This window comes from Sparus aurata, chromosome 6, assembly GCF_900880675.1.
Source record: "Sparus aurata chromosome 6, fSpaAur1.1, whole genome shotgun sequence".
Lineage (NCBI taxonomy): Eukaryota > Metazoa > Chordata > Actinopteri > Spariformes > Sparidae > Sparus > Sparus aurata.
This window is the reverse complement of record NC_044192.1, coordinates 33,167,207-33,181,679: the sequence shown is the minus strand read 5'-3', so window position 1 is coordinate 33,181,679 and position 14,473 is coordinate 33,167,207. Positions and strand designations below refer to the sequence as shown.

The window sequence follows — 14,473 nt, the reverse complement described above, 5'->3', positions numbered from 1 at the left end:
GACCAGGTGTCCGGCCCTGACAGCAGGAAGGAAGGAAGGAAGGAAGGAAGGAAGGTGCTGCAATAGTGCTGTGGGACATCCTGCACACACACACACACACACACACACTGAAACAGACCATGGTGATAACACTTACTATCCTAAGCAAGGAACTTTTTATGTCTCTTCTCCAGTCCAAACTGAGTACACTGCCATTTAATTTCAAGCAACCAATAATTAGTTGAGGGAGGGAGAAGTATGTTTTCATCCAGGGGTGAGCTGTGACATAAAGCACCTGATTCCCTGCATTCAAGTAGGCAAAGAAAATTCAACAACATAAGAAAAAAACACCATGAACTGACCGGTGAAGGGAGGCTGTAAGAGAGACTCACTCATCTGTTGATGTATTCACCTTTTTCAGTGTGCCAATCAGAATCTGATGCCATTTGCGGGTTCTGCAATTATGTCAAGATTGATGTCAATGAAATCAGATGAACCCACACTCACATTAACCCTGTTAGCTAAACTCGTGGTATTGTTGCCCTGTGCAGGGCGGTCACGTTTCTGACTTGTTCACAGTATTTTCCGTGAGCTTATGGCCGCTGAATACAATGTGCTTCCTGTTTACAACGGCACACGCATTCACATTGTACGTGAATAGAGCGCTGTAGAGATGACATGTTTTTGTTTGACGACCCGGATGTTAACCCATGGTTTCCTGGACACACAGCCAGTGGGATTTTTATATTGGATTTTGGATTATCGCCGAAAAATGATGTGTAAATATCATAAACCTGTGGTAACTATGGAACTTATTTCAGGCATTTAACCAACAACCCATTCAAAAACTGTATTGACTCTGAGACAAGGGAACCGTGCAAGTGCAAGTGCAAAAATGCTGATTGAAGGACAGGTCTAAGGACTCACTACCACACCACTCTATGACCATCGGGTATGCACTTCAGGTGTGTTAAATGGATTTAGATTATTTCTGAAATGGTGCCAAAACTCTCGTCTGGATGAAGGTGTGGGCGAGGCCTGAGTTGAACTAAGCTAAATGTAGACTATAGAATTTTTTGATAACTTCATTTTCTTTTACAGCTGTGACTCAAGAAATGAGTCGGCGGTAGCAGGTGAATTTGTCACAGGTGTGACTCATCGCACAGACGACAGCTGTCATATACAGTGGGTGTGTCACTTCCAGTGAGACATCACGCACAATACCAGGCACCTGGAACTGAACCATCTGAATGCAGTGCAGCTCCAGTTAGTGTTGTTGGTTACAGCTGTGCTTGACAAGTTAAATATCTTATTTTTTTTTAAATCCCTTGTGATGAGTGAAGGTAAATGATTACATTTTGAAGACTTTTCCAGTGTGATGAATCAGTGTAAATGACATGCTAATTTGCAATGGGTATTTGCTCTTGTTTTTTTATTTAACCGGCACAGATATAAGGCTAAAATCTATATAAAGGAAAACTACAACATGGAAGAATGTGCTGATACAACAGGTAAATAGAGGGATGAGCTGAAAAGAGCTGAGCTGGTGTGTAACCCTGGGAACAACCTCTGGGAGAACTGAATCATGCAGCAGTAATTAGACTGAACCGAACCAGGGTCTATGGGGAGAGATAAACACACACACCTGCTGAAGACTAATAAAAAAAAAGAAGGACAAACCCATTTAACACAACCAATTTATTGTCTTTCAAGAAAAAAAAAAAAAAAAGAACAACACAAAACTCTGAAAACATAGAGAAACGTACACCTTTAAATTACACAGGCTCTTATAAACAAAATAAAGTCTCTTTCTATATTTACATCAGCAGGGGTAACGACAGGTGACTCCTCAGCGTGTCTCCGCTAAAATAAGATAAACATTTTCCTCTGATATCCATCTCTGTGCACGAAAAGCCAGCATGTTATCTCTACACAGCCCTGACCATGATTGTATATGAGCCCCAACCCCCCACCCCGAGGTCTGAAATGAGTCTTTTCCCGCTATTTTTGATTTGTCAACCTTGCAGTTAGCTACAGGTGGATTGACCCCAGTGTCACAAGCTACATTACGTATTGTGGTCAACATAGTCATTGAGTGTTGAGGACAAAGACACCAAAGCCATCCATGTGCTACTGAGAAGCGTTAGCCGCAGATTCCTACAGGCCAACAGCGGCGTGCTATTAGCTTGACATACCGTCGCGGACATCTGATGCATCCACATATCCATCAGCTGAGCGGTGATGCTGAGATGCATACAGTCTCCTAAACTCCAGCACCATCTTCACTTGAGATGTAGAAAGGTAATGCTAGTGTACGTCTCGGAGCACTGCAGGAACGAGACCCTTCACCTGAAAATATGTTAGCATTTTGGCAAAACTGGTTCTCTCCACTTGAAGTCAATGGGTTTTGAGTTGTGTCGATGGAACCAGGGTGATGCTAACTTCAGAGTTAGCATACAAAATATGTCAGTCCTGCAGGACTTTATTAACACTTTTTTGTCTTACATTTGGAAAAACTGTAATCACTACTTGAGACTACAAACTAAGCTACTAGCTAGCCATTTAAAAATACTTATTTACTTAGCATTATTTAACTTACTCAAAATCCATGGCCATTGGGACATATAGCCACTGGAGTTGTTGAATGCTAAGCAGTAACGTAACTAGCATGGAGCTTAGCTTACCATGTTGTATTTTTAGAACTCAGGATTTTTTCCTACGAGGAAAAACTTAATAAAATGACAAGTTAATGAAAGTTAATAAGTCAGGTGTGTTTTCATCAACACTGTTCACTGCTTGATGGCAGATCAGTGTGTCTGTCCACACAGCTAACGGCACACACGTTTTACTTTTACAAGCTATGCCTACAAAACATGCCATACCTTTCAGCCTACCTCTAAAGCAATCAGAATGCCAATACAGTAACTCCAACCACCAGTGAACGCAGCCCTAACTATCAAAGAACATAGCTGAGGCTTATGCTAAGTGCTAACGTGGAGCCTAATATCGCTGAGCAAGCCGGTTGTTAGCATTGAAGACCATAGGTGATGACAAACTGCGGACTCCTGGAGGATTTTGGTGTCAGGGTCCTCATCAAGTCGACCAGTGGTTCAGTCACGACTCGGTCACTCGGGACGTTTGTTTATTTCCTATCACTGTGAGAAGTTCGTAACATTAATTGAACTTTTCTCCATTTCTGTCTCCACCGCCAGAGAACGGGTTTACGAGTAGATCCTACCAATGAATGGCAGCTTTTGCTCCCACGTGAGATGTGATCTGGGAATTGATTCGCCTCCCTGTGGAACAGGAAAAATAAAAAGATGAGCTAAGAAGAGAACAGTTAGCCCATTTAGATGGAACTATACCTCAGTTCTAATACAAGGGCAGTTGACGTTTCACCGCAACAATGTAACATAGTTTCATTTTCAGTCTTCAAAATCTGAAACTAATTTAAGTGCAGCTTCAGGGAATTCAAGAGAAAAACCTCAGAATGTCAACAAGAAAATGACGGTTCCCGAAAAATTCTTCACAGTCATTTTGTGGTCAACAGTAAAGGTTAGATACCTGTAAAAATGTTAAGATGGATGTTTTCTGCGGTGCCATGGGAGGCTGCATCTCAAAAGCAGCAAAAGAACAAACAAAACAAAACAAAAAAAAACCAGCAGACATTGGGGAACACAGATAGGAGGTCCTCAACACGACAATCTATTAACACTCAAAGAAGCAAACACAGAGGTATAAAAGAAAAGGCAAGGCTGAGGTCAACCCACCAAGCTACTAAGAGGGAACTGATAGACACACAGCTACAGCATTTACAGCACAGCGCAACTGAACAGTGAGACGTGAGGAGGGCGAGAAGGAGGAGGGTTCCATTGGTAATGTACTGTACGCTATTCCAGAGGCAGCTTCTTACAAGTAATTGAATTGATGGTGCGGTTTGAAACAATCAGGCGCAACGAGCAAATCCCTGTACTAAAAACACTGACTTCATTGTCTGTGACGAACTGAAATCCTTTCTTATCTCAGTTTAGGATGAGTTTAAGATTTATTTTCCCTAATATGAACATGTTTCCCAACTGCATTTGAGGGAAAAAAGTATTTACCAAGTTAGAATGGCACAGACCCTGTCCTAAATTTTGAAAAAAAATAAAAAATAGCATCACCTCATGGCAATGACAATGAAGAGGGGAAACAACATGATGTATTATGATTGAAAGTCTACTAACTGTTGGAGAAACTGACTCTGATGATAGTCTGCTGGAGAAGCTAACAACGATATTAGACTGTTAGTGAAGCTAACATCGCTATGGAGGAGCTAACATCAACATTAGCCTGTTGGCAAAGCTATCAGCGATGTTCACCTGCTGGAGAAGCCAACGTTGGAATTATCCTGTGGGAGAAACGAGCATTGGTTTTGGCCAGTTGGAGAAGCTAATGTTGATATTAGCCCGTGGGAGGAGATATCACCAATGTAAGCCTGTTGGTGGAGCTAAAATTGATGTTAGCCTGTTGGAGAAGCTAACAACCCCGCTGGAAAAACCAGCATAGACACCAGCAAGACCTTGTTGGGTTTTGGTGCTGGTCTATGCTGGTTTTTCCAGCAGGGACTGAAGTCAGTCCGTTGGAGAAGACAACATGGGTGTTAGCCTGTTGGCGACACTAACGCTTACAGTATGTGAGCCTATAAGCTTTAAATTTCTACTGACATGATTAATGCCTCTACCTCATCAAAGCCAACCCTGAAGGCCCCTCATCTCCTGTCCTTTACAGTTAGCCATCAGTGACAAGCTGAGTGGTCAGGACAGGTGTCACTTGGATTTAGTTTACAGTTCTAATTAAGATTTCTTAAGTAACATACGAGGTCTGAGACAGGATAGGACGCAGCCATGAGTTTAGGATTTGGCTCTAACTTTTCCCATCTTTGAAACTAAAGGTAGGACAAGCAATTAGGACATTTTTCTGAAATAAATTTCCTGGTATCTAAATTATTTGTCCAGCAACAATGGGAAAGGAGTAAACTGCCTATTTTTAGCAGGTTTTACCAGCACTCACCAGACCTACATTTTTTTTATTTTTGCGTACAAACAGTAATAGTGGGCTGTTATGAAGGAGGGCGTGTCTACTGAAAGAAAAAAGTGTGAATACCTCAGCCTTTGCCTCTCTGCTCCATTGTTTCTTCCTCATGGAAATGCAATAATAAATTGCTGGAATACACCTTTAACAGGCCATTTTTTTTACCTCAATCTTTTGTTCCCATCAAGACCCTATATGACCGATGATGGAGTTTTTTATGACTTGCCAAATTTGAACTTTTCATGACACATTGAGCCAATGAGGACAGTGGGAGCGCTCCTCTTCATTTAGTGATGCTCAGCCTCCACCAGCAGGGGGCAGTACTGACATACTGATAACACACAGCTCTGCCTCGGGCCTGTTGCTGCCACCACAGAGGAGTTACTCAGCTGTCTGACAGGTGAAAACACAGGTTCTATTGAACTTACAGGGTTTGGTTTTTTTTACACTTTCCTCCAATGAATCTGATCCCTGCTGGGGCAGTTTGTATGCCGGCAGTCCACGTGGGAGGAAACAAGAAGCAGAAGGGATTAAATGATAAAAACTTCTGCATTATAACTTCACTATACCTTCTTTATTCTCAAACAAAGCGGCCGATGACATGTCTATGAAGGGAAATGAGTAAGATAGGAGCTTGCCTTAGTGTGTGTGTGTGTGTGTGTGTGTGTGTGTGTGTGTGTGTGTGTGTGTGTGTGTGTGTGTGTGTGTGTGTGCGCAGGTTTTCACTGAAATGTACAAGGCAGTGAGTGTGACGTATCACATCTCCTCACTGTCGCCTAACAGAGGCGCGACTTTCTCTTTCAGCGACGACCCGACCCCCTTTTCGTCTCCCCTCTTCATCCTCCATCCTTCTTTTTCTGACTGTCAGTCAACACAAAGAGCGCACTTCCTCCTCAGCTACCCTCCCCTCTCATCCCTCACCTCCATTTTCCTTTTCCGTCTCTCCCCCCGCCCCCCTTCAGTCTGTCAGGAGCACCAGTTCCCCCTCACTCCTCTCTCCCCCGTCGCTTTCCTCTCCTTCGCTGTATGGAGGTCGCTCCCTCTCTCTCTCCCTCTCTCGCTCCCTCTCCCTCTCTCTGGGCAGTGTAGTGGGCGTGGCCTGGCCCTCAGGTCGGCGTGTGGCGGGCGGGACCTGCGGCAGGTAGTGCTCCAGTAACGCAGGGTGAAAGGGCATGGTGGCCACCGAGACCGAGCCGGCGCCCCCGGGCGGGTACGGGCCTTCACTGTGGGAGTAGTGCATCTGCTGTGGCTCCGTTTGACTGGAAAGACAGGAAGTGACATGCGTGAAGTCGAATCATTAGTGCAAAGACAAAATGTAGTGAATTCTTCAAGACAAGTCAGTGGTATAAGCATGTTGGTAATAAAACTTGTGGGGAAAATACAACTCCCAAGGTGCATCTAGGCAAGACATACTGAATCATTCAGGGTCATTTCCTGTCAAAGTTGAGGTCGGAATTCCCCCGTTTGAACATCCAAACTCTGACCTCTGAGGGACAGAGGTGCACGACGCCAAGAGCTAACAAGAATCTTGGCTGACTGTAATCAAACCGACGTCTCTTTGGCAAGTGTACACACATGTGACTGCCGAGCGGTTAAAAGTGAAGTGTTACCAATCAGATAGTGTCACGGGCGGGACATTGTGTGAGAGCTGGGAGCCAAAGTAGCACATTTTTAAAATGAGTTTATTTCATCATCAATCTGGCAGAAAAATCGCCGATACGATATTCGGAAAAAAATGCTGAATGTCGGCCCGATAATCAGCCACGGTCGATTTATCCGTCCACCCGTATTTGCGCGTACTTTGAGTGGTGTTCCATTGTTCTTTTTCTGCCAGGAGGACGGAAATGTTTGAGTTACGACAGGTGGAGGCTGCAGATCACAGTGATGAGAGAACAGCACATGCACTGTCTGCTGCCTCCATCAGCCTCAGAAATCAAATCAGAATGACTGATTTTTACTGTCAGATGTTTGTATTGAGAAAAAAAAAATAAAAAATAGTTTAAATGTATATATCCCCTTTTTCAACATGCATGTTTCTCAAAATATTGAGAAAGAGGAAAAATGTGTTACGTGCAACTGTGACACGAGCACTCGAACCGAAAAAACACCGGAACCCAAACCCGCTGTTAACAGTTCCCTCCACCTCCTCCAGCTTAACTAGTTGGAGGAGTTGGAGGGAACAATGGTGAGGAAGATGCCATTCAACATCGAGGACAAACTGAAAAACAGCCTGGCTCAATACTCCACTTTTGTTTGTGTCTTCATGAATACAGAGCTTTGGGAGCTGCAGACATTGTCTCCAGTGTGTGTGGAGGTGCGGAGCAAACTCTTGTGAATGGAGTGAATTGTCTGTGCCGTCTGCCAAGGACAAAACTCCTGCGCAAAGTAGTGTGCAGCGTGTTTGGCGAGCGAGCGATTGCGCGCTCGGCTGCTACCTGTGCGTGTAGGTCGCTCTCTGCTCCTGCCGACGGCTCTTCATCATGGCCTTGTACTCGCCCACCCTCAGCCTCCTCCCCTCCACGATGCAGGTCCTCTTGGGCCGAGGTTTGTACTTGTAGTCGGGGTAGCGCTCCAGATGCTGCCGGCTCAGCCTCGCCTGCTCCTCATAGTACGGCTGCTTCTCCTGGTTGGACATGCCCTTCCATCTGGAGCCTAAACACAAGGACAAAGACGGCACACGGAGGATGAGGGGAAGAGTAAACGCACAACGGAGACGATTCTGGCGGGAAGAAGAGAGCACGCCATATCAGCTTCAGTCTCAGGCATTCACAGATTTAAGTCATTATCTCATTTCATTATTTTTCCCTTTTTCGTTGAAAGAAATCATTTCGAGGGCTGTCCTGGTGGCTGTGCAGATCCATGAATCCCTGTTGCCTGTCGACTTTAACGAGGTTGTGAATTAGCTTGGGATCGCAGCAGTTGATGCGGTTGTTGTTGCACAACCACCGCCGCTGACGTGACTCAGGCGGAGCTGCTCGCGGATGAGGTAATGTTTGTACTCACGTTCACCACGTGACTTTATTGGTGACAGCTTATGTATGAAAATGTCAACCCAAAGAGTCAAGAACACGGTGGGAGCATTAAGACCGTTTGGCTAAAGTCAGACTTTGGGCCGGTTCTTGGGCCATAAGTGATGGCGGTGCAAGTACAGCGAGACACAGACTGAGCCTCAGCAAAGCTCCCTGGTGACATTTGATATATTAGCTTTTCATTAAACTTTTGTGACAGGGCTACTGAAAGGTAGTGAAGGGTAAGTAGTAAAGAGTCGTTTGGTCGGGACACTTGCACATTATGATCAGTTACACAACAACAGTTGCTCACGGGAGCCGCCATCATCTGGCCGGTGGCACCAGAGCATGTGAGGCGGTGGAATAACCCGAGCAGAACTGGGCTTCATTCTTCTAAATTCATCTTTCAATTTGTAAAAGGAACATTGTGTCATTTCTTCTTTCAAAAAGGGACACAGTCTCGCTTTTAGAATTTCCCCTTGAAATAGTTTAGTTTAGTGGCCGCTACATTTCGACCCGTTTCACTTTATCTTGGTGTGCTCATCAATTGCAAGTTTTTTTTATCATCATGGTGGCACACGAGAATGCAGATTTTTTAAAAATTATTTCTAGAGGACCAGAGACACTTTGATGGATCAAGTTCTTGTCTCCGGGTGAAGGTGTGGTTCACACATCTTCAGTCAGAAGGTGTGAGATTAGCTGCTGCAGTAATTGGTGTGAAAACCGTCAGAGAGACGGGGATCTCAGAGTTTGAAACAAATATTCTGTTGATTGAGATGATGTATTAATGTCCCAATTAGTCACTCATTTGCATGTGTGTGAGAGTGTGTGTGTGTGTGTGTGTGTGTCTGCGTGCGAGTGTGCACGTGTGTGTGTCCGTGTTAAGGGTGGTTGCTCACAACAACAAGCTCTCCACAATAGACAGGAATGTAAATGTTTGGTCCAAGGAAAGGGATTCAAGCCAGTGCCTGTGTCTGCTTTGTGTGTCTGCTTTGTGTGTCTGCTTTGTGTGTCTGCTTTGTGTGTGTGTGTGTGTGTGTGTGTGTCTGCTTTGTGTGTCCGGTGGGAGAAGCAGGTGGCTGTTCGTGCCCTCACATGTGCCAGGCAGCGTCTCAGAATAGAGGCACAGAGTGAAACCCACCCCTGCCCAGTGCTAGGCTCACCCAGGATCTTGCTGATGGAGGAGTTGTGCATGTCGGGGAAGGCCTGCAGGATCCTCCTGCGCTCGTCCTTGGCCCACACCATGAAGGCATTCATGGGCCTCTTGATGTGGCCTGAGGAGGGAGGGGGCCGGGCCTCGGCGTAGCTGCCTGGGACCGCGCTGGGCAGGGCACCTACAGGAAAGAGGGCTGCAGTTAGAGAACCGCACCAAACTGTTGGGTCTGGAACATGTTACTCATTCTTCCTTAAATATCTCTTATAACCTTTTTTTTCTGTCACAGCCCTAAAGTGGAGAACCCCTTTAATGTGTTTCTCTGCCAGGCCATTAACCTTTCCCCACTGAAGGAAGTTTCACTTCACCCACAAACATCCGATTTCACACTGAGTTATGATTCACTTTCCCCACCCACGGTCTCCGTCCTGAGGTCTGTACCAGAAACTTTTGTTCCACTTCTCATTAGAGCTTCAAGGAGACAATGATGTACGATTGATACAGCTGAACCTGGGGGTGGTGGAGGTTATTTTTAGATATCTAAATGTCAGTCTGATATTCTGTGGGACAACAATACTCAGTAGGTGATTGGAAAGAGCCCAGACCTATAACTGATACTCGTATTGATATAATTATAGAGAACTGGCAACTGGCACAGCTTTGCTAGCCTTCACAGCACTAGCCGCCCAGGACACTGGCTGACCAATTGCGTGTCCTGTGGCTCCGCTCAGCCAATCAGATCTGCGCGTTGGCTTAAGCGCTGTGATTCACAGAAACGGTGTGAGAGAATCAAACGGCAAAAACAAGAGCTTTAAATCAAGAATCAAGACTCTCAGACGTTGATTCTACCCACAGGCAGTTCAAAATCAGTATGACTCATATCTGACACTGAAGCAATTACTCAAAGTGGTATTGTGATGTGCACCACTCACGTTAGGAGCAAATACCCACTCAAATCAGGACGGATGGCACAAGAATACAAATCTTAACGGCAGTTGGAAATGACGTAGAACTCTGCCTGAGGAAATTTCTCTGAAGCTCGCCATTTAAAGTTTAGTCTGTAGTGGAGGGGTGAGGTTGCTGCCCCCCCCCCCCCCCTAAAAAAAACAAACAACCTTAGTAATGTGCAAGTGTACTGCCATGAAAATACACTCGTCATGTATGGATCAATAATAATGAATAACCATGTTTATATCAAAGAAGACAGGGCCACCATTATTTCAAAACAGGCTCCTGCAGGGACGCCTACCCTCAGAGTCGCTGCTGAGGTGGTCCTCAGTGGACGGCAGGCCGTGTCTGTCCTCGCCCTGCTCAGGGTGAGAAATTCTCTCACTGCGGGGAGACTCTTTATACTCCTGCAGACATAAAGAAGAAAAAAGACAGATGAAGTCACGCAAACATTCACACCGGAGCACAAAGGGACGATTTGAATTTCCACCGCAGCTAAAAGATGACCCGGTGTTCAAAGAGGGGTGTGTTCGAGGCACGCGCGTGCTCCACTGAGAGCTATTTAAGGTAAAGAAACTGCACGCTCGCCATATCAGCTGCTGTTTGAATGCAGAGCTGTAAATGCAAAGAAAGGAAATGACAACGCCACGGAGGAGGAAGAATGGTGTTTATTGTTTCAGGGAGGAAAGGTGAAGGAGAGAAGCCAGAGTTGGGAATGTAGCAACTGTGAATTTGCAAAAAGTCGTCACCCCATCCATCCTCGCGCTGTAAAACATTATTTAGCCGTGCGCCGCGCAGTGGAAGACCAAAATAGGTCAGTCATCTGTGTTGGTGTTAAAGCAGCGGCGGTGGCGAGATGGAGCGGGATAATGGAGGAGAGGAGGAGGAGAGCCACAGTACAGTGTTACTGCGGACAAAGAGAGAGGGCAGGTGGCTCACTCAATGCCACACTGAGGCCTTTGTGGTATTGTGAGGCTGCAACAGCTGTTGCTCCAGGACGAGACCAAAAGCTCCAGCCACCTCAGAGAATCAAAAACTGCGACCAGAATAGAAGACAATTTTTACAGGAACCAAAACAAAAAATAACTGCGTTTACTGCCGGGTCCGAGAGGAACTACGTGATGGTGAGCGCTTCAGAACAATTTCATTTACAGTGGTCCAAAAGGTGAGATCTGTGAACACAAAGTGCATAATTTGCTTCACATTATGACTTAGGTCATGTGTGTAAGTAATGCAACATTTCTGTACTCTCACTGTAGAATGAGAGCAGTTACAACACGTATCTGTCGGTTACTAATGATGGAAACAACAGGGACAACACTGCTTCATCCTTTCCAAACTGTGTTTACTCAACAGCATTTTCCAGAAGGCAACAGCTAAAACACAGAGCTGCTAAAAAGTGCTCCTGTGTGTGGACACAGTACAGCTGGGCTATTCTTCAGTAGGTTTAACCCTCAGGCTCCTCAAGCTCGTGACTCCTGTAACCCTAAACCTGACTCTGACCCCCGATCAGACCCCGAGATCTTAGTCAGAGAAAGAGACGGACTTATGTCCAAGTTAGTAACGGGCAGTCAAACTCCAGCTGTTTGCATTTAAGGTTTGGCAGATTTCTCAACATAAAATAATTGAATTATTTAGAATTTTGGGTGGTGAAATGTCAATATGACAGGTTCCAAGGCTTTCAAATCTGGGAGTGGTTAAATGTATTAATGGGAATTTTAGGCATAAAATATTGCCTATCGTCTAACTAAAGGTCCAGTGTGCAGGATTTAGGAGGCTCTATTGGCAGACATGGAATAATAATATTCAGATATTATATGTTTCATCAGTGCATATAATTAACTGAGGCTGTTTTTGTCATTTCATGCCTAAAGACAAAAGAAGCTCGACTTGTCGGAGAAGCTTTCACCGGAATGAACGGCTCTGCCCCCGACACTGTACCCAGATTCTAAATGTAACGTCCTTGGCAGGTGGACTTTTCTGTTTTGGTGCCATCATGTTGACGTAACGAGATGCACACCCGACGGCGGCTCTGGACACACGGACCGCTTGAGTGTGTGTGTGTGGACTGCGTAGTTTGGACATGAGCTCACCATCTTCCTGCTGCCATCTCTCTCCCTCTCCCTGTCTCTGTCCCTCTCTCGCCCTCCGGTGTTGTGGCTCCTCAGGAGCAGCTGAGCATCATGGATGGCCTGGGTGACCACATCGCCGTCTCCGAGGAAACCTGACGACGAGAAAACACAGGACAAACAGAATGAGACTGAGGACTGCGGCCGCTGCTGTTGGGTCGGCACGAAACAGCGCGTTTGCACATATTTCACTCTATATCTTGTGTTTTGCTCCATGTCATTGTTGTGAAAGTCAACGTCTATGCGCTTTTCACATACACAAAACAGAAGATCAACATCTGTAACATCATCTGCATTTCCTTTCCCCCCTCCCTTTTCTCTTTTCATTACAGCAACTCATTGAAAATAAAGGTACATGACAAAAACATACCAAGGTATACCAACTTACATGAACACAAATATATTTTTCAAACTGGTCCACATGGCCTCTTTCTGTTTCCTAGGCACATCTAAAGCGATGAGCCACATGTCCTGCTTTGAATCCAACTAGTGTACGTGCCTGTTGCCAGGAGGTTGTTACTGCAGTACTGTGTTAACTCCTTGGAATTTGTACAGGAGGCGCTCTCTGATTTGTCTTTTGTTGCTCTGCTGCATCTGGGCGGTAGGCAGCAGCAGCCGCACAAATACAGAACTGCAATCGCATCTGGAGCATTTGTCAAAAAATGGAAAGGAAGTCTACACATTGTGACTTTAAAGGTACCCAGCGGAGACTTTTGCAAGTTACGTTTACATCAGTGCTTCTCATCAAATTGAAATGTATGCATCCTTGAGGTCTATTCAACATGCTGAATGCTCTTTCAGGAAGACATTTTGCAGAGACAGTTTTTGCCAACACTCTTCTTCTCTTCTTCTTCTCTGACTTTGTCGGCAACTTGGCACATTTGATACAGTTGTTGGTGCGTTACTGCCGTTATGATCCAGTGAAATGTCTAGTGGAATATTAAAGGCTATGATAAGCAGTATAAAGTGGCTCCATATGAAGCTGCATGTCATCTAAAAATTGCCTCCAGTGGTGTCACTCAGTGGCCAGGCTGCATTGTGGGTAATGTAGGCTCCAGGTTTTGAAAGGCAGTCCCACTGGTCTAACATTGCAATCCAAGAATACTGACGGACTCATTCTGGACAGATTAGAAACAAATGACACACTGAGCCACCTGTGAACACACTTTAATGTGTTCAATTAGTGGAGTTACCCTTTAAAATGTAGCAGGACTGGGTAAAAAAAATGGCACCACGATTCGAAACACACTGGGGCCAGACTCAAGCATCTCTCTAAAACACTACTAGTGGTAACAAACTGCACAGGAATCTTTAAGAAACATTTTTACGAGCACGGTGAAGGCCTTTGTCAGACCCGGAGAGTGCAGTTTAAACTGTTACAATAAAAATAAATAAATAAATCAGAAATACAGAGGGTGTCTAATTCCACACCTTCAACTCAACAGTTTTTCCCCTTTTGGGATCACAAATTCCCACTTTCTATCACAGCGGTGTAACCGCCAGTATAACTCACTGAGGGCAGATCGCGGCGGGCTGTGGGACACCTCTCTGTGGAGATCTCTGGGCCTGTAGGCCCCCTGCAGCGCCAGCGATCCCAGCTCAAGGCTCTGCGGACTGGGTGTTTTCCCCAGCTCCAGCCCCTTTGGCTTGGAGGTCAGGTTCAAGGGCTGACTGGCTTCCTAAACACACAGTGAGAGCAGATGAGCAGGGGTGGGGCCACTTACACACATTCAGGCTTAACCACACAGGGCAAGGGCGTGTTATGCACGGCAGACTTGGCATGTCCGAGCACATCTGTCACACCTTTGTAGCGTCGCTCGTCTTTTGTCTTCCGTCAGCTCATCTTCTTTTCCCTTTTGTTTATCTAAGCTGTGTTGGTCTATCTCTGCTTAAAACCATACACACACAAGCAAGAACACCCTCACTCACACACACACCTATAACACACACATTAAACCTTTGAACTGAGGGTGTGGTGTATTCAGAAAGCTTTTTCAGCCTCTCGAGTACAGGAGAAGTACATATCTGTTTATTCGGCAGGGTGTCACATTCTTTAAAAGTACACATACATACAGTGCATCTACATACACACGCTGTACAGTAAACAAACACACTACCACAAGTCGCTGTTCACACAGGGATGATTGGCGCTCTGATCTCTATAATGTAGGTGTACGCCCATG

At 45.4% G+C, this 14,473-nt stretch overlaps 1 protein-coding gene across 7 annotated transcripts in view; it reads right to left on the bottom strand.

Annotated features, from left to right (window-relative positions):
* Window positions 1–5,747: 5,747 nt before the first annotated feature.
* sox13 (SRY-box transcription factor 13) overlaps window positions 5,748–14,473 on the bottom strand; it is a 47,163-nt gene continuing 38,437 nt past the window's right edge. For all 7 annotated transcript variants that reach the window (XM_030421364.1, XM_030421363.1, XM_030421362.1 and 4 more), the window contains 6 exons: window positions 13,804–13,969; window positions 12,255–12,385; window positions 10,463–10,568; window positions 9,224–9,394; window positions 7,488–7,704; window positions 5,748–6,311 (listed from right to left, as the gene is read on the bottom strand). In XM_030421364.1, coding sequence (XP_030277224.1) covers window positions 6,011–6,311; window positions 7,488–7,704; window positions 9,224–9,394; window positions 10,463–10,568; window positions 12,255–12,385; window positions 13,804–13,969 — 1,092 coding nt within the window. In that variant the 3' untranslated portion in view covers window positions 5,748–6,010. The remainder of the gene's footprint in view (window positions 6,312–7,487; window positions 7,705–9,223; window positions 9,395–10,462; window positions 10,569–12,254; window positions 12,386–13,803; window positions 13,970–14,473) is intronic.